At 42.2% G+C, this 26,127-nt stretch overlaps 2 protein-coding genes and 1 long non-coding RNA gene across 9 annotated transcripts in view; 1 reads left to right on the top strand and 2 right to left on the bottom strand.

The window, feature by feature from the left end:
• LOC130690245 (protein still life, isoform SIF type 1-like) overlaps positions 1-14,038 on the bottom strand; it is a 40,231-nt gene extending 26,193 nt beyond the window's left edge. The window contains exons 1-9 of one of the 6 annotated variants that reach the window (XM_057513253.2): positions 13,893-14,038; positions 11,574-11,758; positions 10,320-10,438; positions 8,222-8,519; positions 5,861-7,349; positions 5,198-5,766; positions 4,707-4,844; positions 3,611-3,848; positions 2,379-2,574 (exon numbers count right to left, since the gene is read on the bottom strand). In XM_057513253.2, coding sequence (XP_057369236.1) covers positions 2,379-2,574; positions 3,611-3,848; positions 4,707-4,844; positions 5,198-5,766; positions 5,861-7,349; positions 8,222-8,519; positions 10,320-10,438; positions 11,574-11,758; positions 13,893-13,996 — 3,336 coding nt within the window. In that variant the 5' untranslated portion in view covers positions 13,997-14,038. Of the gene's footprint in view, positions 1-2,378; positions 2,575-3,610; positions 3,849-4,706; positions 4,845-5,197; positions 5,770-5,860; positions 7,350-8,221; positions 8,520-10,319; positions 10,439-11,573; positions 11,759-13,892 lie in introns of those variants that run through there. The other 5 variants (XM_059495600.1, XM_059495602.1, XM_059495601.1 and 2 more) reach the window with 5 other exon arrangements.
• Positions 14,039-15,553: 1,515 nt separating this feature from the next.
• Positions 15,554-21,104, bottom strand: LOC130690250 (uncharacterized). Its single transcript, XR_009000916.2, has 3 exons — positions 20,471-21,104; positions 18,993-19,080; positions 15,554-15,774 (listed from the first exon to the last, which is right to left on the bottom strand). It is a non-coding gene; the product is annotated as an uncharacterized LOC130690250 (long non-coding RNA).
• A 354-nt stretch (positions 21,105-21,458) lies between these two features.
• LOC130690244 (protein lin-28 homolog) lies at positions 21,459-26,096 on the top strand. 2 transcript variants are annotated; one of them, XM_057513250.2, is made up of 5 exons: positions 21,459-21,590; positions 23,101-23,249; positions 24,566-24,738; positions 24,800-24,878; positions 24,937-26,096. In XM_057513250.2, exons 1-5 carry the CDS (start codon positions 21,569-21,571, stop codon positions 25,054-25,056), a joined length of 543 nt encoding a protein of 180 aa, XP_057369233.1. In that variant the 5' UTR covers positions 21,459-21,568; the 3' UTR covers positions 25,057-26,096. The 2 variants fall into 2 exon arrangements, with proteins under 2 accessions (XP_057369233.1, XP_057369234.1); XM_057513251.2 differs by lacking the exon at positions 21,459-21,590 and adding an exon at positions 22,261-22,987.
• Positions 26,097-26,127: the final 31 nt, after the last annotated feature.

Here is a 26,127-nt window from a genome sequence, read left to right as displayed (position 1 = left end):
GAGGGAAGACTATTACATGTTAGAAAACCCAAGGACGCGCGCGTGTGTGTGTGTGTGTGTGTGTGTGTGGTTGTGCGCCCGCGCCAGGGGTTTCGCTCCTTTCCACTCTTTTTCTTCTTTTCGTTCTTCCGCCTCCCAAGGTAACATCAACAACTACCGCCAGGGGGCATCTCAACAGGATTTTTTTTTTTTTTTCCAATGAAATATTTAAAAAAATATAATAATTCCGAGACTTCTTTTTTTGGGTGGGAGTATGACGATGTCTGCCATCGTCAGCAACACACACACACACAAGTGTGTGTGTAAACATTCCAAAAAAAAAAAAAAAATATGTAAAATGGGATTTTTCTTTTTAAACAAAACAAAACAGGTGGAAAATTTTTTTGTTTGTTTTTTTCGTTGTTTAAATGTGTCCACACATCTTTGAGTAAAAACGGCAAGTTCCGTGAGTCCGCTAAAGAGGACGTGGGCGATTACGCACGACGCACATAGAGTACACACAGACGACGAGTGCGGTATATTTCCCTTTTCCATTAAATGGAACAAACATTTGCACAGCGGGAAAGACAGCGCAAGCAGAGCCTCTCTAGATCCCCCACCCCCAACCGAATGTGCAACGTTCTATCGCATAGGGATTCAAAATAGGAAGAAGGAAAAAGAAACGAAGAGAAGCAGTTTGTGCTTCTGTGTGCACACACGTCCTCCTCCAGATAGGATGGCGTCGGTGTGTTGCTGTTGCGGTTGTTGGGGGGGGGAGAGGGCGGGTCAGCTGTGTGTCAATCGAATCCGAAATATAATTATTTTTTTAAATTAGAAAATTGTGATGTCAATTATTGTGGAGCGCGTCGCGAAATTATTGAGGGGCGAACGAGGCTGAAAACGATGCAAGCACATTTTTTCAGAGGAAAATGCTACGCTTCTATTTTTAATTACTACGCCACAGCGCGTCATTTATAAACAATGCATCTCATTAATTATCTCGTCCTCTACTTCGGAAAACAATAAAAACAAAACAAACAAAAAAAAAAAAAAAAAAAAAAATCTTTCGTTTACGTTTGAAAATTGTCGATCCTATCTCGAATTTGCTTCGGCCGATTGGGTTACGTTCCATAACTGTTGCTAGTGGATCTACCGTAAGCGTTTCCATGGCAACGGCGAAAGCCTTGAAGACCCCCCCCCCCCAAGATCCATCCCCAATGGTGTATTTATCTTTCACGATTGCAACGCTGGGCCCAATCAGTTTCACGCACACGAAAGAGCTGATTGTCTAACATGGAGGCACCGCTTGGTGACGTAAGGCGGCAGCACTAAACACCCCGAAGCCGAAAAACAAAATCAATAAAGAAGAACCTGTCGAACGGAACCCACGCACACCAGTACGCATTACTCCAAAAGCTTATACATCATTACGTTTCTTTCTTTCTTTCTTTTTTTTTTTTTTCTTCTTTTACCGGAAGCTCTCCACTCTTGACTTGCGAATCAATCATTTTCTTTGTTAAGCGCATGGAAATGGTCCTCTACAAGACTTGTGGTGTGTCAGGCAAGAGACGGATGCATTTAATGAGGTATCTTGTTATGCCATCCAATTGATGGAATAAAATAGGGACAAAACAAGACAAAAAAAAAAACGCATTGAATGAAATTCAAAAAGCGCGTCCATCACAACGATGGGACTTTTGAAAAAAAAAAAAAAAAAAAAAAAAAAAAAGAAACGAATTTCGCGCAGCTCCATGGAGCGCAATTGTCATCAAGATGGCCATCCGGAAGCGACACGCATCAATGTCATATGGTGCTATACACACGTACACTGGCGAAAATGGACACGTCAACAAAAATCAAAGAAAGAAATAAAAAGAAAGAACCGAGAGGCTCAACGCGTTCAGGGAGCAAACTACATTTTTTTTCAATTGGATTCACGCGCGCCCACATCGCATTGAAAATGGGTCGCAACCTGACGGCCTTTTTCCATTCAAATACAAAACTCATCAACCTCCGTTTTCATCATTTGCTTTACACACACACAAGTAAAAATCATATCATTTTTTTTTTTTCCTTGGTGTGTTTTCTCGCTCACGATCCCTCATTTGAATTTTACCGCGTTTGCCTCAAACGACCTCGTTAAATTACGATTTAAATCAACGCCAACCGGAAATGAAGTCGTTAATCATATCCGTAAAAAAACGCGCGCAAAAAAAAAAGAAAATGGCATTCATTTTCCAGATGGAAAATGTCATTAAAATCAAGTTAAAAAAAAAAAATATTCAACATGCCTATAAATGCCGACAAAAAGGTGAGATGCCCAAATGACCGGGAGCAAAAAAAAAAAAACCGAACGGAAATGGTCTGCTTAATAAAATAAGAATAGATTGTGTGCCTACCTCTGAGGACGTCAAGTAGCAAAGGCGCGAATCGGTGCTCTCGATGGATGTTTGTTGCTGGACGACAATGTTGCCGCTACTGCCAGACAGTGCGGCGGCTGGACCGCCCAAGCGGTTTGTCGCTCCCGCTACTGTTTCACGATCACTCAGGTAACCCGATCGCACACTGTCTTGTCTTTCGTAGAAACTATTGGCCCTGTCCGGTAAAGAAAACGCCACAAATAGCCAAAAACAAAACAAAAGGAAAAAAAAAAAAAAATGTATAAATAAATTTAAAAATGGAATTCAAAAAAGAAAAGCAAGAAAAAAAAAATATAATATTAGATCATCACCTTTCAGCATAATTAATCACAACAACAACATGGGGAAGTAAAATGTTCCACTCGCATTGCATTAAGAATGTTCTACCCATCCCTATTGCTTTTAGACATTGTTCCCTTATTTTTTTTTTTTTTTTTTTATTCCGGTTCAAAGGTGGGGAGTAACACAATCGTGATGGATGTTGTTGTTGTTGTTCGAATGATAAACATTCTATATCGTCGGGCTATTGCTACCGTCTACGGATGCGCTCTTGTTTGCTCCCCCCCCTCCCTCTCTCCCTCTACTTTCAAAAGGCAAGTGTCCAAAGAAGAAGAAGAAAAAAAAAATGGATGGGAACACAAGAAGCCCAGCGGGAGATGCTTTCCGACACGACGGGCCGTCCACCATCATCAGTACACTTCCATATTATCCAAGTTGGAAGATGGGGAGGAGAAAAATGCGATGGGCGTGTCCCATGAAAGATGGCGTTCGGGGGGGGGACATTGTGTAACCGCATAGTGTGTAAATAGACGTCAACAATAAAAAGCTACATCTATCTAGAAACATATATATCTTTCTTTATACCAAAGGGGGGGGGGGGGGGGAAACAAAATACGTCACCTAAGTAACGGCCTGACGAAATATTGACACGAGAAGGAGAAGATGCAAGAAAACTCATACGAATGTATAGCGATGGAGGTAAATCAAATAAAACGTATTGCTCTCCAAGGTGATGGGCGCTCCCGAAATAAAAAAAACAAAACAAAGTTCGGCTATGCCCAATTTCTCATCGAAATAAATCTGAATTGTTAGAACCCTACACTCAATCTCATTTCGCTGCGGGAATTTTTTTTTTTTTTTTAAGCAAATGAGATCGCACGAAGAAAAAAAAAAAGGGGGGGGGGAAAGAAAAATGAAATCATGAAACTCACCGGGAACTCATGTCGCTCAAATAGCCTCGGTCGCGTTCAGAGTAAAGACTGCGCTCTAAGTCGGCTGCTCCACCTACACCGTAGTAAGACGATCGGTTGGCTTCCGATCCTTGTTGCTGTGCGTGGTGGTGGTGATTGGCGTTGGTCGGAGCCGTTTCGCTGCGGCTGAGACGAGACGAACGGTCGGCGCTACGCGACGACGACGGAACACTCGGCGGACCTGGCGGAGGCGCACCTGCTATTTCATTTTTTAAAGAGATAAAAAAATAAATTGAGTTTATTCAGTACGATTTGAAGACGAATCGATTAGCGGATGTCAGTTTGAAGCTTGGGCCAGGAAGTTAAAAAGAGAAAACGATATGCGTTAAATAGACGATAGATGGAAGAGAGATAGCAACATAGGCATGAGAAAAAAAAACAAAAACAGGCACACAAACAAATCAATATAGCAAGGGCAGGAAATTGTTGGCATTGGCAAAGGAAGATGACAGTTACAAGACAAATAGATTCAAGCTTTCTATTGTGTTATTTAGGCTTATCTTTTTTTTTCTTTTTTTTTTGTCTTTCTAATGTGTTGCACTAAAATGGACAGTTCCTTCTCTCACACGAAATGCAAAAAAAAAAAAAAAAAGGATGGAAGACAAGAATAACCGGGCAACGAGCCATCAAAACTCTCAGACAAACAATAAATGTCAGACATAACAGTGGGTCTAATCGCCGCCTCCTACACCCCTCCACCAGGGTTTGCCAGCCACCAAAGTTCAAACAACGAGATCTACCATCAAACTACTTCACAACAAATTGCACACCGACAACGCACACCACACACCACAATTTGCATTTTCCCATCCACCTCAATTTCGAGATTGCTTTCAAATTCCAGTTAACCGAACGTTTACACGTGAAAGCGAAAGTAGACGAACAAGAAACGGCAAGCAACAGCAGGTCAAGCAAAAAAAAAAAAAAAAAAAAAAATTGTTTTTAATCAAATTCTTTTTAAATATTTCGTTCCTTCTAATTATGAATTCATTTTCATGTTTTTTTTTTTTTTTTAAATTGATTTGCCTGCACGGATGGATGTGATTTGCATATGTACCTATTAACCCTCGCCCTCCGCGGTACTTTTCTTGGATGCGCTCCACTTCGGACAGCAGCCGCCGTTGCGGCTGAGCCACCCTCGGCGTGGAACTGGAGGAAGACGAGTAGCCGTTGCCTTTGGCGCGGATTATCGATTCTATAAATTGGATGGATGGATGGATCGACATGGACAAATAACATCGTCCCAGGGAGAAGTGCGATGTTCGTGTTGATATGGTGGTGATTTAAAAAAAAAAAAAAAAAAAAAAAAAAAAAAAAAATACGTGTACATACACATAGACACAGAGAGAAAGAGAGTGAGGTAGAGATGGATGGTTGCATAACCCGAGTATATCAACACATCATCAATGTGTGGTTTACGTAGGAAGACGAAAGGAAGAATAAAAGAAGAGGGAAATCGAAAATGAATAACAAACATAAAGAAAAATGTAAAAAAAAAAAAAAAATCAAATGAAAGGAAATCAATCAAAAAAAAAAAAGGGTCATTACCTAAATCTTCCATGCTCTGAGACAAAAGAGCTTCGAACGTGTGCAAACTGCAACTCTCGGCGTCCATCCCTTTGGCCAGCGTGTTGCGCAAATGCATCTCGTACTCGAGCAAGAGCCTGGACGTGGGCGACGTGGCCACCGGCCCCTGCTGCGTTGCATTGTTGCTCCGCGCGCCCGTTGCCGAACCCATGCCGGCCGATCCGACGGCCATTGGCGGCGGCGGCGGCAGCGGGTTGTTGCCCTCCATGTCCGAATTGCCGTTGCTCGAACTGGGCGTCGTGGCGTAGCACAAGTGATGATCAAACAGGATGTTGTCCGACGAAGGCGATCCGGCGTCCCCGCGTCCGTCAAAGTCCAGGTAGAGATTGCGTTCCACATTCTGGCGCATGGAATCCGAGGCGAAACTCTGCGACCGCTGCTGCGGCTGCTGGTGCGCGTGCTGTTGCTGAACGGCCGCACCTACGGACGACGATACTCGAGCGCTTCCGTACGACATCGTCCGCGACATTGCCATTTTCGGATTGGCCCCAATCGGCCTGGCCAGCGGCGCGTAAAATCTCGGAGTTCGGCTGCTAATAGTAAAACATTTTTTAGTTATTTTAATTAAATTAGTTCTCCTCCCGCCATCCCCCCCCCGCCCCACCCCACCCTTTAGACGTTTACCTGCTGATTTCCGGTTCGGATTGAAATCCGTCGCTGATTGGACGATGACTGGACGTGCCGCGTCGGCTCATTTCGGGCGATGTTAAGGGCGACGCGTTGGGGCTCAATCCGACCACCATCTGGCCGGGCATTTGTTGCACGGGTTGCAGCATCCGCTTGAGAACGTCGCTGCCCAGTCCGGCCATCACCGGATTGCCCAGTTCGTTGCCGACCACGTTCTCCGTGCTGCGGCTGCGATGCCTGCGCGCCGCCCTCATCAGCTGATCGTGATCGTCCTGGAAGAATCCGTTAGACGATCCGGCCGCCGCATTGGGCGGTCCGTCCATTCCGGAATAATCAACCGATTTAGAGCTGAGCAAATCGCGTCGGTTCAAATGATGCGGATGTCCCGAATGATGATGAGGCGGACGGCCGGAAATGGATCGACGCGTTTGATTCATCATGTCCTGCATCAGGACGTCGTTGCTGACATCGCCCTGCACCGAATAGGCCCGATCGTAGTACGGGTGGTGATGATGATGTTGTTGTTGCTGCTGCTGCTGCTGGTGATGATGATGCGGATGAATAGAAGCCGGATGCGGATGATGATAGCTGCTGACGCCAGCGTCCGATCTATTGCCGTATTGCATTTGCGGCGGAAGGGTACCGCCGAAATCGGCCGCGTAGTTCGGCTGTTGTGTCATAGCGCCGTAAGGGTAGCCGGAACGGTTCAACGTCTGCGATTGTTGCGGATGCATTCCGTGATACTGCTGCTGCTGTTGTTGTTGAGGATACGTCCTCGGGATGGCTCCCTGTTGCATTTGATTATAATAATTGGATTGCCCGCTCCCGTAAAGCGGTTGCTGGAACGCCGGTGGATACTGATGCGAATACACCGGCTGTTGTTGTTGTTGTTGTTGGGTGGCGTTAGGTAGCGCCAGCGGTTGTTGACTGGTCCGCTGCGTAATGGACTGGAGCGAAGACGCCGTGGCCGCTTGTTGATCCGACGATGCGGATGAAACAGCGGCGGCGGCGGCGGCGGCGCCGGCCGGCGTCTGAGTCGTTTGCGTCGTCATCGTTTGAGTTTCAGACGATTTCGATTCGACGGCGCATCCGGCCGACGTTTGCAAATCACCTGCATTCGTCGCAACGGTTGCCGCGTTCATCGTCGCCGTCAACGTTTGAGCGGCCGTTCCAGCCGACGATGCAGCCGCCGGCGCATCGGTGGCCACGTCGGCTTCGACGGCGGGCGTCGCCGCCGCTTGTCTGCCAGTGCCGTACGCAGAGACGTTCCTCTTGGCGGCCGACGCGGCCGCCGCCGCTGCCGCCGCCGCCGTCGTCGTCTGCACGTTGTCGTAGACGGACGTGCTGGAATTGGCGCCGAGCGACACTTTGTCCTCCTTGACGACGACGTCGTTGCTAGACGACATGGCGCTGGCCGACGTCGTGGCGGCCGTCTCTCCGCTCGACGGTTTCTTCAGCGATTGCGTCCGCGGCAACGTCAGCGAAGCTGTCAAAATACAATTTTCAAATTTTAAACGCAATTCATATTGATGTACATTTCGATTTATTCTTTTTGATGTTATAACAATAAAGGAGAAAGTTGAAACGGTCTGTTATATGAAAGCTGATCATTCGGGGTTGGCAAGATGAGTGGCAAGCAAAAATCAAGTGGGTTCTTTTCTTGTTTGATAACGACTAACGTGGGCCATCAAAGTCAGAATGAGAAATGTCCATCTCGGGGTTTACCGCTGCTCTATTTTCATGCGTGCGTGAATATTGAAATTTGATTTTTTTTTTTTTTTTTTTTTTTGGATATCAATCGCAGTGTCTCGAATTGCGTGTTTAGCTCGGCGCTCAGTAGATGGCCAGGCACAGTTTGCCTTTGCGGATTGATTTGTTGTTGTGCGTGCACCATTTGTTTTTTTATACCACACAGCATCTCTCTTTCTCTACTAACAGACTTCGTTGGCCTTAGGCCGAACCACCTCCTTTTTTTTTTCACACACAATATTAGATACTTGCGAGCGGAAAGGAATGAAGGAGACTAGCAACACACACACAAAAAGACCAATATTATCTAAAAAAAAAAAAAAAAAAAAGGAACATAGGAAATCCGGAAACAATCCCGACGGTATTGATTACTTTCTTCCACCGGAGCAACCCTCTCTCTCTCTGCCTTTTTTTATTATTATTATTATTATTATTATTTCTCCTCACTGTTCTCCTATGGACCCATTTTTTCTTTCCCGTTCTTTCTCTCGGCCTCACGAAATAGAGAAGACAAATAAACAAACAATACCGCAACTTGCAAAAAAAACAAACAAAAAACGCCCTATTATTTAGTTAAAACATTCGAATGATATTTGAAAAATCATTTACCTCTGAATCGGGGATCTTGCGCTCTGAGACGGGCGTACTGTTCGGGCGTCATGCACGTACACTGCGGCTCACGACCCGTGCCGGCTGATCCGGCCGCAGTGGCCGAGCCGGACGACGCTCCGTGATGATGGTGATGATGATGACCTGCAGCGGCGTTGCTGCTGGCGTGCGAAGGCGACGCCGGCGTCGAGTTGGTCCTCCGCTTGCCCGACAAGCTCCGCTGATCCTTTTGGCGGCCGGAATCCAGTCGCAGCGAATACGACGACGACGCTTTGCGCGAAAATTTGAACGCCGGCGACTGTTGCAATTAAGAAAAATTTAAAAAAAAAAAAATGAATTAAGTTTAATCATTTCTTGTGTACAAGGATGAGTCAATATCGACAGTTACAGCCGGCAAAGTGGGAGGAACCCATTAACGCGCAGGGGACAGACAATAAAAATATATATATATATATAAGAGCACTCTCTCTGTTGGCCATCGTGTGTCGTCTTTCGATAAAGCATTTCTTGTTTTGTTTCAAGCCCAGTTTAGCCACCAATTTGATTGATGATGTCTCGTATGTACATGGCTGTGTAATGTGTGGGTGGCACACATACACACCCTTGCCGCAGGGGGAATACCTCGCCAACAAGGCCATAGGGCACATTCAAGGCTCGCATGTTCATATCCATGTAATATTGGTGTTATGATGATGGCTATAGTTGACATTCGATCAACGGCGGAGGAAAGACAGAAAGAGAAAGGGAAAAAAAAAAAAAAAAAAAAAAAATCAAAATGATTTTTTTCTTATTACTCGTTGTAGACATTTTCTTTTTGGTGGTTGTGGGCGACGCTCCTCTAAACGGGGCACACACACTCTTTGCTCTTAGCTGTATATATAGCTCAATATTCAATTGACGATCAATAGTCGGCGTTGCTGTGCAAAGGCAAAGCCTTGCGCAGAGGAGAAACAAGAAAAACAAAAACAAAAAATATATATATAACTGTTAGACAACGACTTTATGTGCGCTTTTTTGTCGTCGCTAAAGGCTCTTTTCCTTTAAAAAAAAAAAAAAAATATGACATGTCGTGGTGGTATCTATTCATATTTTTCCTTTTTTTTTAAAATATATATATATCATTCGAGCTCTTTCAAACAATTCTATTATTATTTTGATGTCATTTGGATGCAGATGTCAAAAAGGCTTCCTTCTTAAACATTCTTCCATTCAAAAAGCAGAGCTAGAAGAAATCGAAATTGTCCGGACAGATTCGGGCCATTTAAAAAAAAATGGCTAACTGAAATTATTAAAAAGAAAAAAAAAAAAAAATATGTCCACAGAAGAGGAAGCTTTTCGATCGATCCGTCATACAAGTAAACAAAATAATAATAAAGATTTCCTTTTTAAAAATCGTAATAATGGCCTTATTCTCCCCCCCCCCCTCTTTTTTTTTGCCCGCCGTCAAAGCTATTGCCCATTTCTCTTGATCTAAGAGGGAGGCAATTAAAGAACTTGATACACAAGTATGAAAAAGAAGAAGAAGAAGAAGCAGAACAATTATGGAGGATCAACAATCTAACCTCAAGACACACAAACGTATTACTGGAAATTCCTAGTGGGTGTGGTGTGTGTGTGTGTGTGTGTGGCATCTTCATTCTCAATTGGAATGAATGGCGCTAGCTTTTCTTTCCCTACACACACACGGTAGAAACTTTTCAATCGAACGAGGGGGGAAGAAGGAGGTGCGACAACTGCCTCCAACCATTCAAGTGTATCCGTGTCGTTGCTGCTGGATGGCGTCATCCGAACGATGAGGTCGATAAAAATGGGACGTGCATCACGGGGTACACAGTATTCTCATCAAATATTTCAAATCTCAATTCCAACACGCCAATGGTAAAAAAAAAAAAAAGGGGAACGCAACGCAAAATGTCAAAGGAGATAACAAATAATCGACCCGTCTCTATCCCCTTTTGTTTCAACGAATTAAAAATGAAAACAAATGAAATTGATCTTTCAAATTCAGAGTGGAACGAAGGTCCTAGAATTTCATAACTAACCCTATCATATGTAAATAAATATAAATAATATTTAAAAATAAAACAAAAAAACTCACGCAGCATTCGCGGAATGCCCGGGCGTCGGCCGGCGATGTGAAATTGAGCCCCCACGTATCGTTGGTGACGGGATCCTTCCAGTAGACGAAACATTCGGAAGCCTGTCCGATGCGCGTGCCTATCCGTTGATTTTTTAAAAATCAATCATTAATCAATGAATCATTTACAAAAAAATATAAATATACATGAATTTCAAAATGAGATGTTATGATATGCGGTCAAGAATCATCGAACACCCCGGGCTCATCAATAAACGAATTAGCCGATTGAACCGCATTTGCTCGGGGCGCAACGTACACGACAAACTTGCCCGCCCATCGTAAATAGAAACAAAAAAAAAAGTCCGGCTCAAAAACGGAGAGGCTAAAAACATACAAACGAACACACGCAAGAAGAAACTAAATACACACAGCCTGTGTGTATTTAGTTTTTTTTTTTTTTTTTTTTTTCTAAAAAAACAAACTACTAGATGTGTATTATCCGTCTGATGAGTTTGTCCCGAGAGCCGGACGCATTTGGAACTGACGATAAATACACACAAGAGATCCAGCAGGGAATGCTGCACCAATAAATCTTTTCCTGCCCTTTTGTTTGCGATGAGGGACATCTCACATAAAAAAAAATCAAAAAAAAAACATTTGGATTGAATTTTCACGACGACAAAACATGTTGGCTGGATGGCATGCCCTCTGTCGGCTGCAGTGTAGCATGCAATTGAACCCTCAAATACATAACGCGCATCCTCACGCACATGATGGGTTTATGAAACAGCCAACGGCACGTAAAGCTCCTTGTTTCCATAACATTATTTTTTTTTTTTTCGCTAACAGTAACATGCAAAAACAAAAAAAAAAAAACTTTTCCGGCTGCAAAGCAAAACAAAAACAAATCCTAATTGGATGCTACACACCGGCACGGAAGCAATAGCGGTGGGGGGAGGAGGGACGTCTGTCTCTGCAAACGTATTTAAGTGCAATCTTGTACTCAAACTCTGCCTATTTTATTTTTATGTACGATAAAACCGTGGCATCAATGCGTCGTTTGTTACGTGGAACAGCGTGATGATTGGTTCATTACAAGTCCGTCTGTGGGCGCAAAATCCTACACACCGTTGGAAGGCCTCGCTGATTAAGCGACAAACAATCGGTGACTTTGTCGATGAACGAACCCCTCCCACACACACACGTCCAGCCTTTCACTCATTTCGTTACACATTGATAAGGATATTCATAATAGGAAGAAAGGGTACGGACCTGGCTGGGTGAGCCTGACGTCGAGGATCTTGTCCACCTGCGAATTGTAGGCGGTGATGTGAAAGACGTAGTCGGGCTGATCCTGAATGCAGGAAATATTGACGGGCACCAGATCCTCAGAGATCTGCTGCCATCTGACTGTTCCGGCGCTGCTCGTGCTCACGTGAAACACTTCCGCCCACAACCTAAAAAGAAGCATCAAACGATAAATTGCGTTAAATGTTGATGGAACATTTTTTTTTTTCCCGTTTGAAAAAAAGATTTTGGAACGTCAAATCAATCGATCCTGCCCGCCGCAAAAAAAAAAAAAAAGAAATAAATGAAATAAGTTTCTTCTATTGGTTGCCAAGTGAAAAGGCCAAAGATAGCCAGTCAGCCGGCCAAACGTTTCCGACATCCACGGGCCCCGTCTGAAACGGGAAGTGAATGACACAACACGCAGAAAATAGAGTCAATGGTGCGCTGAAGAAAAAAAAAAAAAAAAAAAAAAGGAGAAGCATTTCATATCGGTTTCACAGTCTCTTTTGAATTCGATTTGAAAAAAAAAAAGAGCAGGAAAAAAAAAGGAAAGAAAAACGGATGTTTTAAATTTTCTGTATGAAATATTTTAAAACTGGCGCAATGTTCGGAGTTGCCTTTAAAAAAAAAAAAACTGAAATTGATGAGGAAGGGAAATTTTTCAATAAACTTTAAATGAAAAATGATCGAATGAAGGGTAGGGCTAAATTTTTCGCTTGTTAATTCAATTAAGAAAAATGACGATGATATTGAGAGAGAATATGGTCAATGACAAGTTTTACGTTTCTTTCGGACCCTACAAATAAAAAAATAAAAAATACGACAATCAAAAAGATAAACCGGTTTATCTTCTAAGGTGTGCATGGAAATTATAACCGGGTGCGGTTTAAAGAAAAAAAAAAAAAAATGTTTTTTTTTTAATACACACGCACACAACCAAAGAAAAAAAAAAAAGATGGGCGGCAATTTTGAATACGCCCAATATTGCCAGTAGGATAAAAAAAAAAAATTCAAAAAGAGAATATCATATCGATTGAAAACAAGAGACCATATTTGGCTAGGCATCAAGACGATGGTAAATCAATACATCTTCGTTCAGTGTTTTTGATTCTCTTTCGACACCATTTCATCTTGAACATTGTTACAATTCTATTCCGACACCTAGTTTCTTGCATTATCCATTTGAACTTGTGTTCAGAATGATGCAATATTTCCTATTTAAAAGAAAAGAGGGGGGGGGGGACCCTACGCATTTGCATTTTTATTCCATTCAGAAAGAGACCGCGATCAAAAGAGACTCTCGTACCGTAAAGCGGAGCAATTCGTTGATTTCTCATTGCGGGCTTCAATGGGACGTTAAAAAAAAAAAGAAGAAAAGTGCGAGAAATAGAGAAACAAAAGAACTCGTACTTTTCTCCAGACTATTTTTCAGAGATCGTCTCTTTGCGCCAACAAAAGAATTAAAGTTGCGATCGAGCCTTCCCTTTCAGCCGCTTCCTCGCTTTTGTGCTAAGACTTTTTTTTTTTTTTTTCTAATCAGAACAGCGACGGCCATTACGCACTTTAACTGTCTGATACGCGCCAACTTCAAAACGTTCGAAATTGGCGCGCCAAACATTTCAGCCACTAAGTTTAAAGACGTGACTTTTAGCTGCTTTTCATCTTCAACTCCCTCTTCTTTTCTTGATGTTCACCTCAAAAAACGTGTTCCAATTTGTGAGCTTTCGACAAATTCTCGTAGACCTCACTAAAGACACCCCACCCCCATAAAAAAATAACATTTACAGTATAGACTCGAGTTTAAAAAAAAAAAAAAAAAAAAAAAACCAACAGTACGGCAAGGGTTTAGACCTTATATATAAACCTTCGAAAACCCCATGTTTTCGAAAACAAAGAGAGAGAGAGAGACAAGCCCCAGCAATATGGGACTCGTCATGATGGGGGAGGTCGGGTTAGTCTACACGCGTGTAAAGTCTGGCGTGCGTGTCGCATCAACAGTTTAAAGAGAGAGAGAGAGAGAGAGGGGACCTGGCATCCGGCCATTTTTCTATAGACGGATTTTTCAAGCTGACCCGCCAATAAATAAAAAATAAAAATAAAAATAATAATAGTTAGGAGGCACTGTTGGATCACAGCCCCCTACCACCCCGTTCATTATACAACAGCTGACTCTTCATCCTATTACGGATGTACAACACACGAATGCCGGGACACAAATCAAAAATTCGAAAACAATGAAAGGAAGTCTAAATTGTCGCCCCACCAAAATTTTTTTTCAAAAAATAAAATGGTAAATGTTACCTGAGCAAATGTCCGTCTCTTTTGCGCGAATTCTGCCACGGCGTGTCCTCGTGACGGTAGGCCTTGCGGATGAGCGGCCCGCACGAGCTCAAACGGTTCCCCATTATGCTGCGCGCCTGATTTTCACGTTCCGGAGATAATTGATTGTACGCACTTTTTTTTTTTTTTTTTTGTTTTTTTTTTGAAGGGGAAGGGGGGGGACAATGTCCGCGTGTTCTTCTTCTCAAATCACCAATTGTATATCGCCACTCAAAAAAAAAAAAAACACACCTGCCAGTCACACACGCACACCCCCGCACAAAGTAACGGACAGGTAGAATAGGTGCTTTGGTCCTTGATGCTTTTCCAAACTGGAGCACTGCTGCGAAGCCCAACAACAACAACAACAACAACCAGAGGGTTTTAAACAAAAAAAAAAATCGTAATTCTTATTTAAAATCGAATTATAGAATTTGCTTGTTTTTTCATTGCTCAAAGGAAGAGAGGGAGAGAGACAACATTTGTTGTTGTTGTTGTTGCATATAGCCCCGAAAAAAAAGAAGAAGAAGAAGAAGAAGAAGAGAAAAAAAAAAAATCAATGATTCCAATGGGGTGTCGTCGTCTCTTCCAGTCCGACACAGTGGAAGGAGTAGTTCTGCCGCTCCTCCTTGCTCATGGCTGGTCATTGATCCGTCGACTGGGGTTCCACATCACGTGACTCGCACAGTTCTTTTTTTTTTTTTTTTTCTTCTTCGTCCGTTTTCCTTTCGCACTGACAAACACCGGAGCAAAAAGACAAGCAAAACACACGGCACAAAGCTGCAAACTGAACAATTTTCGTTTTTTTTTTTTTTTTTTTTTGTTTTTTTCAGTCCGCTATGGATGGAACCTGTGCTCTTCGTCGGGGTTTTCTTTTTTTTTTGGCACGCACAAACACTAAGCGATGTAACCAAAAAAAAAAAAAGATTTGTGCTTGTTATTATTATTTTTTTTTTTTTTCTTGCCGCTGCGCGGTTTTAGACACAAAATTTCAGCGACGGCCGAGAGAGCGGAGACGCCCACACGGGAAGAACGTGACGGTGCGCCGGGTGCGGAGTGGTGGTTGCTGGTGCTGAGAGAAAGGTCCTGATACGTTTCTTCTTTTTCCGGCGGCCTCCTTCATACACACGGTTCGTCTCTTGTCTTCTCTTGCTGGCCTCTCCATGCAGACGGCCGTTTACAATATGCAGCTTCGCCCATCCCCGCTTTTAATCCAGCAGCAGCAGCCCCCACACACACACACACACACGGCCGATATTTCCCTCCCTTTCTTTTTCCGTCCAACAACAACAAAAAAATAATAATAATTAAGGAACGATCGCACAAATTCCAGTTCACCCAGTCACCTTTTTTTTTGTTTCCATCTGTCCGTTTTTGGTTTGTATTTTTCCTTTCTTATTCCTCGCTCTCGGAATATTTACAATAATATTCCTCAATGCAGTCAAGCCTTTTCGGTAGCAATGTATGCTGCGTGAGTTTGGGGAGTGGTCCAGCAGTTTCCAGCAAAAAGGGGCGAGTAAAAAAAAAAAAAAAAAAAAAAAAAAAAAAAAAAAAAAAGAGAGAGAGAGAGAGGCTGCTGCTGTTGGTAGGGAGAAAAGGGGGGGGGGACCTTATGAGCACGGCAGCAGAAACTACTACACTACAACTTCTCTCTCTCTCTCTCTCCTCAGTCTTGCCTACGACGTATTGATCGCATTCTCTTCCTCTCCTCCTCCTCCCCCTCCCTTTTGGCGGAGTTTTCGGAGGCGGCGGCAGGGTCCGGGACACACACACACACACTGGGGGTAGTAGGGAGAAAGCACCGATCCACACACAGACACACACACACGCAGCCTCTCTGCGATGCCTTCCAAATCCCAAAAACCTGTACGAGAAATTTAAAGAAATAAAAAAAAAATATTTAATTTTGCACAATTATATGATTTTTAGTTGACAAATAAGAAAATTGATTGGCGATTCATTGGAATAGATTAGTTAATCAAATCGGGGAAATGCGTCACGCATTTTTGTCTGTATTATAAGAGTCGCTGTTGAAACACGGCCAAAAATTGTTGAGCAAAGATTTGAAAGAATGTCCACATTAGAAAGGGCATGTTTGTCTAATAATCAATTATCGAATGATTGCAATCAAAATCGCGAGGGACGGACTCATCTGGGCGACTGTGTGTCTCCCGTTTTCCCCCAACTACCTCGATCATCGTCATGAAAACGCTCAAACAAATTCACTCGACACAAGATGACAGAGAGAGAAAGAACTCCACAAAAAAAAAAAAAAAAAAAAGAAAAGAAAAACAATTACACTCACGGTCACTGTTATTGTTTAAAGCTGTCGTCTTCCACACTCTGTTGTCTTGCCCACTTCAAATTAAAAACCAAAACTCCTCGTCCGGTAGGCCAATGAAAAACAATTGGACCTTCGACTAACGGCACTCAACTGTCGATGATGGGACACTCAATTTGTGTGTTTTCGTTCTCCAAAAAAAAAAAAAATAATAAAAATAAAAGAGTTTTGTTCTTTTTCGTAACGGCGTGTTTCTGACCCGCCGTATGCACAGCGCAACACCGCACATACAACAGAGACAAACGGCACAAACGCAATGTGTGTGTGTGTGTGTGTGGGATATTTGGTTGGATGGGGAGGAGAAAGAAATAAGGAAAGTATTAAAAAAGAAAAAAAAAGAAACGACGAAAGCGCCGCTACCGACGACCGAACCAAAAAGCAGATCCTTCCTTCCTTCCTCCGCCGAGTGAAACTGAGGCAAAATGGAGAACAAGGGCGCAGGAGCAGCGAAAGCTGGGGATGCTGGAAACAGAGATGGCGGCGATGGGATGAAGGGAGAGGGGGGGGGGGGCAGGGCGTAAAAAAGAAAATCGGAAGAGAGAAAGAGACACACCGTACATATACAGTGCTGCTGCGTGCGTGAATGTTGGGAGGTATGCAGAACTGTGAGAGTAACACAAGAGAGAGAGACCTAAACACACAGAGTGAGAGCCATGTCCAAGACGAGGTGGTGGTGATGGGAGGGGCGTCAGAGCAGCAAGGCGGGATTTCGCCACCGGAAAACACCCCACACACACACTCTAGACCCATACATCTCGTTTTCTATCACTCGTTTTTCTTTTGTTTTCTTCAATTTATGGACGATATAGGAAGAAAAACAAAAAAAGGATTCGAAACGTTTTGTAGAGACCCCCGTTTTTGTTTGGGTTTCCATCTTGATCGACATTGCAAGTAACTTGGCCAGGTGAGAACGGATGGGACGGCGAGTTCATTACGTAATAGAACATGGATGTTTTTAAAGGTGAAAACGGTTTTCATTCAAACCTTTTTCTGCTAACTGACCGATATTCAAATCAACATGCTCCTTATAAATCCTTGTTACCGTTAACTGTCATTTAGCTTAGGTTATAATTAATCAAATTGGAACAGGGATTGTTTAAAACGAACAAATTAAAGAGTTTGGTTTAATAATCAGGCTGAATAAAAATTGCCTTGGAAAATGAGGCACGATTTTTACAGCGAACCAAAGAAATTTGAATGAAAATAAGCATGAAAAAAAAAAGGGACTGGTTATGTTAATCACGTATCGTTGTCCGTGAGTCATATTTGTAATTTATGAAATCAAATCCACAGACAAGATGAAAACGAGTTCCTTTTTTTTGTGTGTGTGTGTGTGCGTGTGTGTGTCTCCCAATTGGATTTTGTTAACGAAAAATGTTTTCGGTTTTGTGATGTCCAAATCTGAACGCACACGGAGAGAGAGCGAGGCCTCATTTTTAAAAATTTCATTCCCCCCCCCCAAAAAAAATCTTTTTAAAATTTCCCGTTGAAAAAAAAAAAAAAAAAAAAAATTACGATACGATCACGTTCACCGAATGGAACAAGAAAAACGGAGGGAGGTCCCGCCAATCCATCTACGTTTGTCTTCTCTTCTTTCGTCCCCCCCCCCCCACCAAACTAACCGACAATAAGAGCCAACAAAAGCTAATAATCATAAAATAAAAAATAAAATTGCTATCCTCCCGCTCGTTGTGTGTAGGAGTCGTACGAACGAGAACCAAATCGGGAAAGACTGACGTGCGTCTGCCGTGCGTGTATCGATAAACATTCCCTTTTGTAGGAGCGCGGCCAAGATTTTCTGCAAGGTTCAATGGGACGGCCGAGCCAACAAAAACAGCCCGACGACAGCTCAAAAGAAAAACATCATCAGCAAAAAAAAAAAAAAAAAAAAAAATCAAAAAATGAAAAGCCAAAATTGGGTATAGACGCAGTTCGAGTCAAACGTCCAAAATTAAAGCGAGGGATAGGAGGCAATTTCAAGTGATAAATCGAGGAGAAGGGACTTAAAGAAAACGACGTAACGTAATGCGAGCACAATAAACGAAACCGCCCTGAAAATTGGATGGCCAACAAATGCAATGTTGTACGGGAGGGGTTATTTGTAAAACTGTCGCGCAAAAACCCAAAGAGCAAAAAGGAGAGATCTCTTTGCAGCAGCAGCAGCACACGGGCTAAAGCTATAAAGGATTCCTGCCTGCTGTCGTCCTCGGCTGTATTATAAACGTCGTCTGACGCGTTCATCAGAGTGTGCGGAAGCGGCAGCCTAGGCAAGACAAGTCAATATTTGGCTGGTAATGCATAGCACACACACACACACACACACAGCCCCAGCTCAGCCCTTAAAGCCAAAGAGCCCACCCCTCTCTCTTTAAAAAAAAAAAAAAAAAAAAAAAAAGGAAGAAGGAAAAGGGTCTACGCATAAAGAGTCACAATAACGTCACAGTGGCTACCGCCTCCGCTATCACCAGCTGGATAGAGTCTGACTGGATGAAAAGTCTTTTGCTCTCTAATAAATTTCATCGTTGAAGATAAACAAAAAAAAAAAATAATAAATAGCGGGAGAGGGGGGGGGGGGCGGAACAGTGAGACGAAATGAGAAAATTGTGCAAAATGGTCAAAATAAAGACTAATTTTCGAGTTCAACTGGACTGTCCATCAATGTCTTTTCTTGTCGACAATAACAAAATAAACAAAATAGCTTATTTAAGAGAAAGAAACAAAAAAAAAAAAAACATGCTTACTATTGTTGTATGTGTGTTTCCATCTGTCTTTTTGCACGTCACCGGGAAATGCGATGCTTCTGGTCCTTGTTGTTTGCTCACCTCCCCCCTGGAGAGATAGAGAAAGAAAAAAGAAAAGCTTTAAGATAAGAGTTAAAAAAAAAAAAAGAAAAAAAGAAAATGTTAGCTACAACAACATAGAACTGGACACCAAAACCTGCCATCCATCTACTTCTACGCTACTTCTGCCGGCGTTCGGTCCGCTCTGCTGAGCACACGTCTATTACTTTTTGCCTTCTTGACTCTTTGATATAATTCTTGTTCCTCGTACTTCTTTATCTTGTAGCTCGACGTGTACTATATTTGTCTTGTTGTATTACGAAAGCACACAAAGTTGTACGACAAATGAATCACCTTTCTCCTATCAAAAGGTATTTTCTCAATGAATTTCTCGTACGTCATGCGATATCAAACACAGTCGGATCTCCCATTAATCCCAGATCGATAGCAGACGACCAAACGCTTCGTGTATACATCATACCTTTCTTGCTGAGTGGATGGATAACTACATAATATAACGAGCACAGAAATCTTGTCGTACTTTTTCTTTTTTTCAGCTATCGTGATTTTCACGTGCAGAGAACGAAAGGAGATCACCTCATTCCGACCGGTCACGAATTTCCACTCCTTTATATAGACAAGACGTGTTTTTCGTCTGCATCGTACTACACACCCAATGGCGTATAAATGTGTGCATACCGAAAGAAAAGAAAAACAAGTTGGGAATAAGTTCTGAAGAGCTTCAAAAGAGTCGACTCGGCTACCTGCATGTATAAGCAGGCAGCCGACTTCGTCCACTTTACGTGTGATAATGGAAGAAAACCTATCGTGAGTAATGAAGCACGATGCCTTTACATTAACGCATTTTGGGAAAGAATTTCGAATAATTATGGGATGATCTAACGATACCAGAAAAGGAAAATAGATTCTACTAGATACAAAATCGTTACAAGGTGGACGTCATCACACGTGAGGAATGGCCGTATTAAATTAGGGACCATAAGGTGGTGGAGAAGAATTCATGTTTCAAACATGATTTGGTTTTTGTTTTTTGTTTTCGAAGGCAATGTTACAAGTGAAACTACAGAAAACCTGGTGGCAACAGGAATCCTATATTTCCTGCTACGGTGTGCTTTGCTGTTAACATTTCCTTTCATGGGCAGATGCACAAGAGCAATAGGAGAAACACTCGAACACCAACTGACTCCCTGAAAGAGTTCAAGGTGCGAATGAGTAACACAGAGTGCTTTTCAGATGCACATGGTTAGGGAAACTAAACGAAACATGAAAACATGTGGATGAAGTGGATGTGCATACAGATAGAGCAAGAGAGAGCTAAGAGAAAATCACAGGGCGTCGTCTTGAACAACGCCCGTCACGGCCACAAAGAAACGTCTTTGAATTTATTAAGAAACCCCAGCATCTTTTTAAATACCTACCTAAGCTTTGGTGCTGTTGCATTTTCCACGAAGAAGCCAAAGAAATCACACGATCATCGTTTTATTCACGTGTGTCTTGTCGCCACCCATCTCAGCCAGGTATGCACACTCCCAAAAAAGTGAGTTTGCATGGCGGCATGGGCAGCCGTGTCGCAGGCGTTAATACATCCTTTTCCATCAGAGCCTAGGACACATGTGACTCGATTTGGAAATCCCAAACCCATCGACACATGAATTAGCATAAGCATAAACATCGTCATTGTTGTTTTCCCGCTAGGCGAATCTTGCATAAAGTTGTTATGCTGACTGGCAGATGGCGTTGATCTAAAACAAACAAAAAAGCGAAAGAGGTTCATAAACAAAAACATTTCAAACTGGTTTTTAAAACAGAATAATAGATAGTAAACTGAAGAGATGACTAGGCAAGCATTAAATAAATTCTTTCTCCCTTTTGATGTCCATGACCTCGTTGAAAAATACCTCACCATACGTTCACATCCATAGATTTTAATTATTTATTTCGAATTTTTAACGAAGGATGCACACATTATTACTCGGATGGCTGCAGACTGATGAGAAGAGTGCCGACCGGATGAATCCGAGAGCTAGAACCCAAAAGAAAAGAAGCTGACGAATTCCCCCGTAGGCTATTATAACTCTGTTGTGGTTTAAGCCCATACACACACACACACTTATACACCAGGAGCCGAGCGGAGGTTTCAAGCACAGACCGGAAATGAGTCACACACCCACAGCGGCAGCAAAAGAAAACTTCCTTGCGCCGGATCGACCAGCCCACCCCATTTACTCAACAAACCGCCTCCACTCCGCCAAACCAACGCATAGTTCTCGTTTTCTTGTTCGATTATTCTCCGTATTTCAATAAAAAAAAATATATATATATCTACAGACGTTTTCCCATTTGTGTAACAATGATGACGCAACGCGCACTTACTAGCAAAACTGTTACGACAGGTCCATAATCGAACCCAGTAAGCAAATTCTTTCGCTTGGGATGACAAATAAAAGGAGTCAGTCGACCAAATATTCACCTCTTGTCCAGTCCAGTTATCCGTCGTCTTTCGGCCAAGGAACAACATGTCCTCGACGATTTCATCAGGTAAGTGTGTTCTGCATCGCATTTCCATAATTGTCAGGGAGACATTAGCGTCCGTACCAATTTACTTTTCTTTTTTTTTTCTTTTTAAAGTGAATTACTTCAGAAATAAATTAAACAAAAACTAACAATTGTGTAACGAAAACTGTCAACTTATCAGGGACAAGGATTGAAGATGCTCGTTAGCATAACTAGATCACAAACGAGTATAAATGGAGTGCGCAGCTCAAGTCTGAGTTTCGGCTTCTTTTATAAGAAAAAAAAAACCCACCGTCACTTATGCGCACATCAATTTCTGTATCGATTCAGGCAACAAGCAGAATGAGATGGAAACAAAAGCGGGTTTTCCCATTTCGTTGTGTATCTTAATTTTTTTTTTTTTCTTTTGACATGCGAGTCGAATTTGTCAGGACAAATGGAAATGTTTAGTCCTTTGTCTCTTACAGGAGAAAAAAGAAATGGTTTTTTAAAAGAAAAAAAACGTGAAATTGAATCGGCATTATTACCCGCAGGGAACGATTTGCATTGAAATTTTTTCTTCTTTAATTTAAATTAAAAATAAAAAAAAAGTTGAAATAGCCCGACCAATTGTTCGGTTTGAATAGAAAAGCGAATCCTTTCGAAAGCGTAAAACTCTTTCTTCAATTTACAAAAGAAAAAAATGCGCACAATACATTTCTGCCTTCGTATTTTTAGCCTACTTTTATTCAATACCTTCGCGGTATTTATTTCCTGATTTGATGTCTATTTTCAAACGAGGAATGGAGAGTTGGGGAAAAAAAAATAGGCACATGGCAACGTCGATCCTGCAGCTTGGGTTTCTTCACATTTTCCTCTCTTAAAAACCATCCCCTCTACTGCCTGGGTGAGTTATGTGGGTGTGTGTAATAAAACAGTTTGCCCCCTTTTTTTTTTTTCTGCTACAAGAGTAGCATTCTTTACACGACTATTTTGCGGCGGCCCGCTAGGGCAGAGCTCAGTCGGCTGCAACTCTTGGGATATGGTAGGGGTTCGCTTCTCTCCGAGTTACATCGACGAGCACAAAAAAAAAAGGATTTTCTTTCGTGCAGCCAAATCGTGATTTGTTTCAACAGACGGCGCGTTCGTCTGCTAAGGCTACATCAATAAGTGTAACAATCAACGGGGATGATAGGCACAACGCGGGCTGTCGTTAGTTTCGACGCGAACGATATCAACATCATCAAGCGCCGCTGTGCCACACCATTCAATCGCCAGTGATTCTCACCATGCGCAGCTAAAAACAAATCGATTTCGATCGACGGATATTGATTCTTTTAAAGATAAATATTTACTGGAAGGTCTCGGGTCGGAGCTGCTAGAAAAAATTTATCCATTTTAACATTTCGTTTTGGTTTTTACTCTGATGGAATCTAAAGGAGGTAATTTGCCTGCTCCTACGTATTTTTCACGAACTAACGTTTGAAATGGGATTTCTAGTGGCGTGAGTGTTTGGTGAATGAAATCGTAATTTTTACCTCGTGTTTCGTTACAGAGCGGGAACGATCGGCCGAGAACAGCTGCTGTGGATCTTCAGCAACATCGTCCACACGACGCAAAGGCAGATGCAAATGGTTTAACGTGTCTAAAGGATGGGGATTCGTTACGCCGGACGACGGAAGCCCCGACATCTTCGTTCATCAGGTAAACATTTAAAAGGCTTTTCCCCATCTGTTTGATAACTTTACATTGTAACTGGTCCGTAAATGTAGCAAAAAAGAAAAATTATAATTTGTGAGTTTTTTTACCCTCACCTAAAAGCCTTTCCAATGGAACGTTAACGAGTCGCCTCTGTCTTATGGAAGGCTCGTTTCCGCATCCGGTTGTATAGCGCGCGTGCTTTTGTGACTGGAATGCTGTCAAAAATCTCAGTCACGGCTTGGGGGAAAAAAAAGGAGACAGGCTGCGTTAGACGCAAAGGTCCAGATGATATCCCCATTGAATATCTTCCACGTCTCTCTATACACCCCTAAGAGAGAGAAACAAAAATTTTAAATTCTTTGGCAGGGATTCTTCGAAAAAGGATCAACATCGCTTGCTTGCTTCAAAGGCACGTCTATAAATGAAGAAGCCGATAATCAGAAAAAAGAACAGCAGAAAATAGTTGAATGGGCTCTATTTTGAGAGCGAATATTATTTCTAAAAAAAAAAAAGGGGGGGGGGGGGGGGGAAACGGGCAGCGTAACCGGACCCACTCTTATACGTACATCGTCTTACCATTTCATCCAGCCTAGCAATAACAAGCACAATCTGATACATAGTGAGAATGTGGGCGCGCGCAAAAGAATGAAAATGAGTATTCTCACATTGATTTACAGGGACTGTGACATATCGTTATTGATTCGTATTTTTGTTGTTTTCCATTTACAAGCAAGATCGATGGTTGCTCGTTACATATGTTGGATGTAAGAGGGGGATAACAAAAAAATTGTTGCCGGAATTTTTTGAATAAACAATGAGATATCGAGGAATGCAATCGTCTTTGAGCACTGAGTGTCATGACATGTGACGAGGGTGGGGTTGGAAGGGATCTACGTATTTATAAGCGGCCTGTTTTTTTCAATCACCAAGGAATGTACTAGACACATGTACAGCCTTCGTCTATTTCTATTGGAACAGTGTACCGACTAGGGGAATCTACGCTCGTCCGTCTTCTCCGTTATACCCTACTGAATTTCGTTCCCTTCTTCTCTTCTACTTCTTGCCCTTTTTTTTTTTTGCCTCGGCTATTTCTATTTCCCCAGTAAAAAAAAAAAAAAAAAAGAAAGCAAGAAGATTAGAATAGACTCTCTCGAGTCGATCTGGTTGAATTTTTTTTTCTCGAAAACTTCTGGTGTTTGTTTCAGACACTTTTGCGAGTTATTTCTAAAAATAAACCGCCTACTTTTCAATGGATTTCTTTCTACAATCTCCTGCCCAAAATCTTATTGTCAATCTTTTTGCTTGTTCGTTTTGTTTAGAGCGTGATCCGGATGAGCGGGTTTCGTAACCTGGCTGAGGGGGAAGAGGTCGAGTTCGAAACCAAAGACGCAGTCAAAGGAGAAGAGGCAACGATTGTGACTGGGCCTGGTGGATCCGAATGTCGCGGTTCGCAAAGGCACCCAAAAAAGTCGATAAAATCTAAACGGATCAGGTAGGCTACAATGCAACGCACCTTACACTTCGTGAGTTTTAAATCTTTTGACGTATCTCAGATGCTACAACTGCGGAGTAGTCGGAAGTCACATCGCTTCTAAATGCACAATGGGACCTCAGCCCAAAAGATGTCACCAGGTAACGTTTGAATTTGATCTTTTTTAGGAATTTACTTTAACGATTCGTTTAAATGAAGTGTAAAGCTGAGGATCACCTCATTTCTGAATGCCCCAGTAAATTGGAACGTCGGAGTCGGACTAATACGAAGCCGGAAAGGAAGAAAGCGCACCTGTCTGAAAAGCAGACGAAATTTTAGCGCAGCACAAGCAGATCGCCGGATCCACCTGCAGCTCATTACGAGCCAACAGTTTTTTTCCTACCGACTACCTATAACATAACGAAGAGCAGCAAACGGTCCCGCCAATTATAAAATCTGGAAACTTTTCTTACGTAATGAAACATATCTTCGAAGGTACGTCGTTTAACGTATCTTATCTGCCCCTCTAGCATTGCTCAACTGCATTCTACTTCCACAAACGCTCCTCAGGTCACATGGTGAAAAAAAAAAAGTTCAAAATATTCAGAATCAAAAAAATAATTTGTCACTTTCTCCTACCAAATGTTGTACGCCGTTAAACATTTCAAACTATTGTTATTATTATGTACCTGGAGTAACATAATAATGCCATACATTTATCTACCTCGTTAAACGTCATGACAACCCCTTCATCAAGAATAACGTGAAACAATATGCGCCCATACTGTTTAGTTTCTTTAGTACCTTTGCGAAGTTAGATTACTCTGAACCTGTTGCCAATTCATGTACTTGATAGTTAGCATTGATTCCGCCACTGCCTTTTATGGGGAAAATTTCACTTTACGATTAGCCTGTCATGTTCTGTACCTACCTGTGGAAATCAGAAATCATTTTTGGTTACCTTTGACATTCAATTGACCTGCAAATTACTGACCAAAACATTTGAAATGACCACATGCTCCATAATAGCAGACTCTAACACATTTAAATCTAATGCAGTCTACGAGTAGTAATGATACAATTGTTAGACATTTAAATTCTTAATGCAGCTGCCAAAGAGTTCTATATTGAATGGTGTTACCTGTTTGAATTTCAACTAGTAGTTGCCCCAGTTTCTCTTCCAGGAAAGAAGCACAGTAATTTCTTCCATCACATTGTTCAAGACCAACTTTTGGAAGTTTAAATCACCTTCATTTGCGTGTTTTAGTGTAAATACAATTGTAGTGTAATTTTAAGGGTAAAATTTGACCAGACTATGTTCGTTTTCTGCGAGCGCCTAGACACAAATATACAACGTTGCATAGTGTGCGTAAAAACTCTTTTGGAACTCGAAGAAAAATGTCAACTAAA

The sequence above is a fragment of the Daphnia carinata genome, chromosome 6, assembly GCF_022539665.2.
Source record: "Daphnia carinata strain CSIRO-1 chromosome 6, CSIRO_AGI_Dcar_HiC_V3, whole genome shotgun sequence".
Lineage (NCBI taxonomy): Eukaryota > Metazoa > Arthropoda > Branchiopoda > Diplostraca > Daphniidae > Daphnia > Daphnia carinata.
The sequence above is the reverse complement of the archived record's forward strand: the minus strand, read 5'-3'. Positions and strand labels throughout refer to the sequence as shown.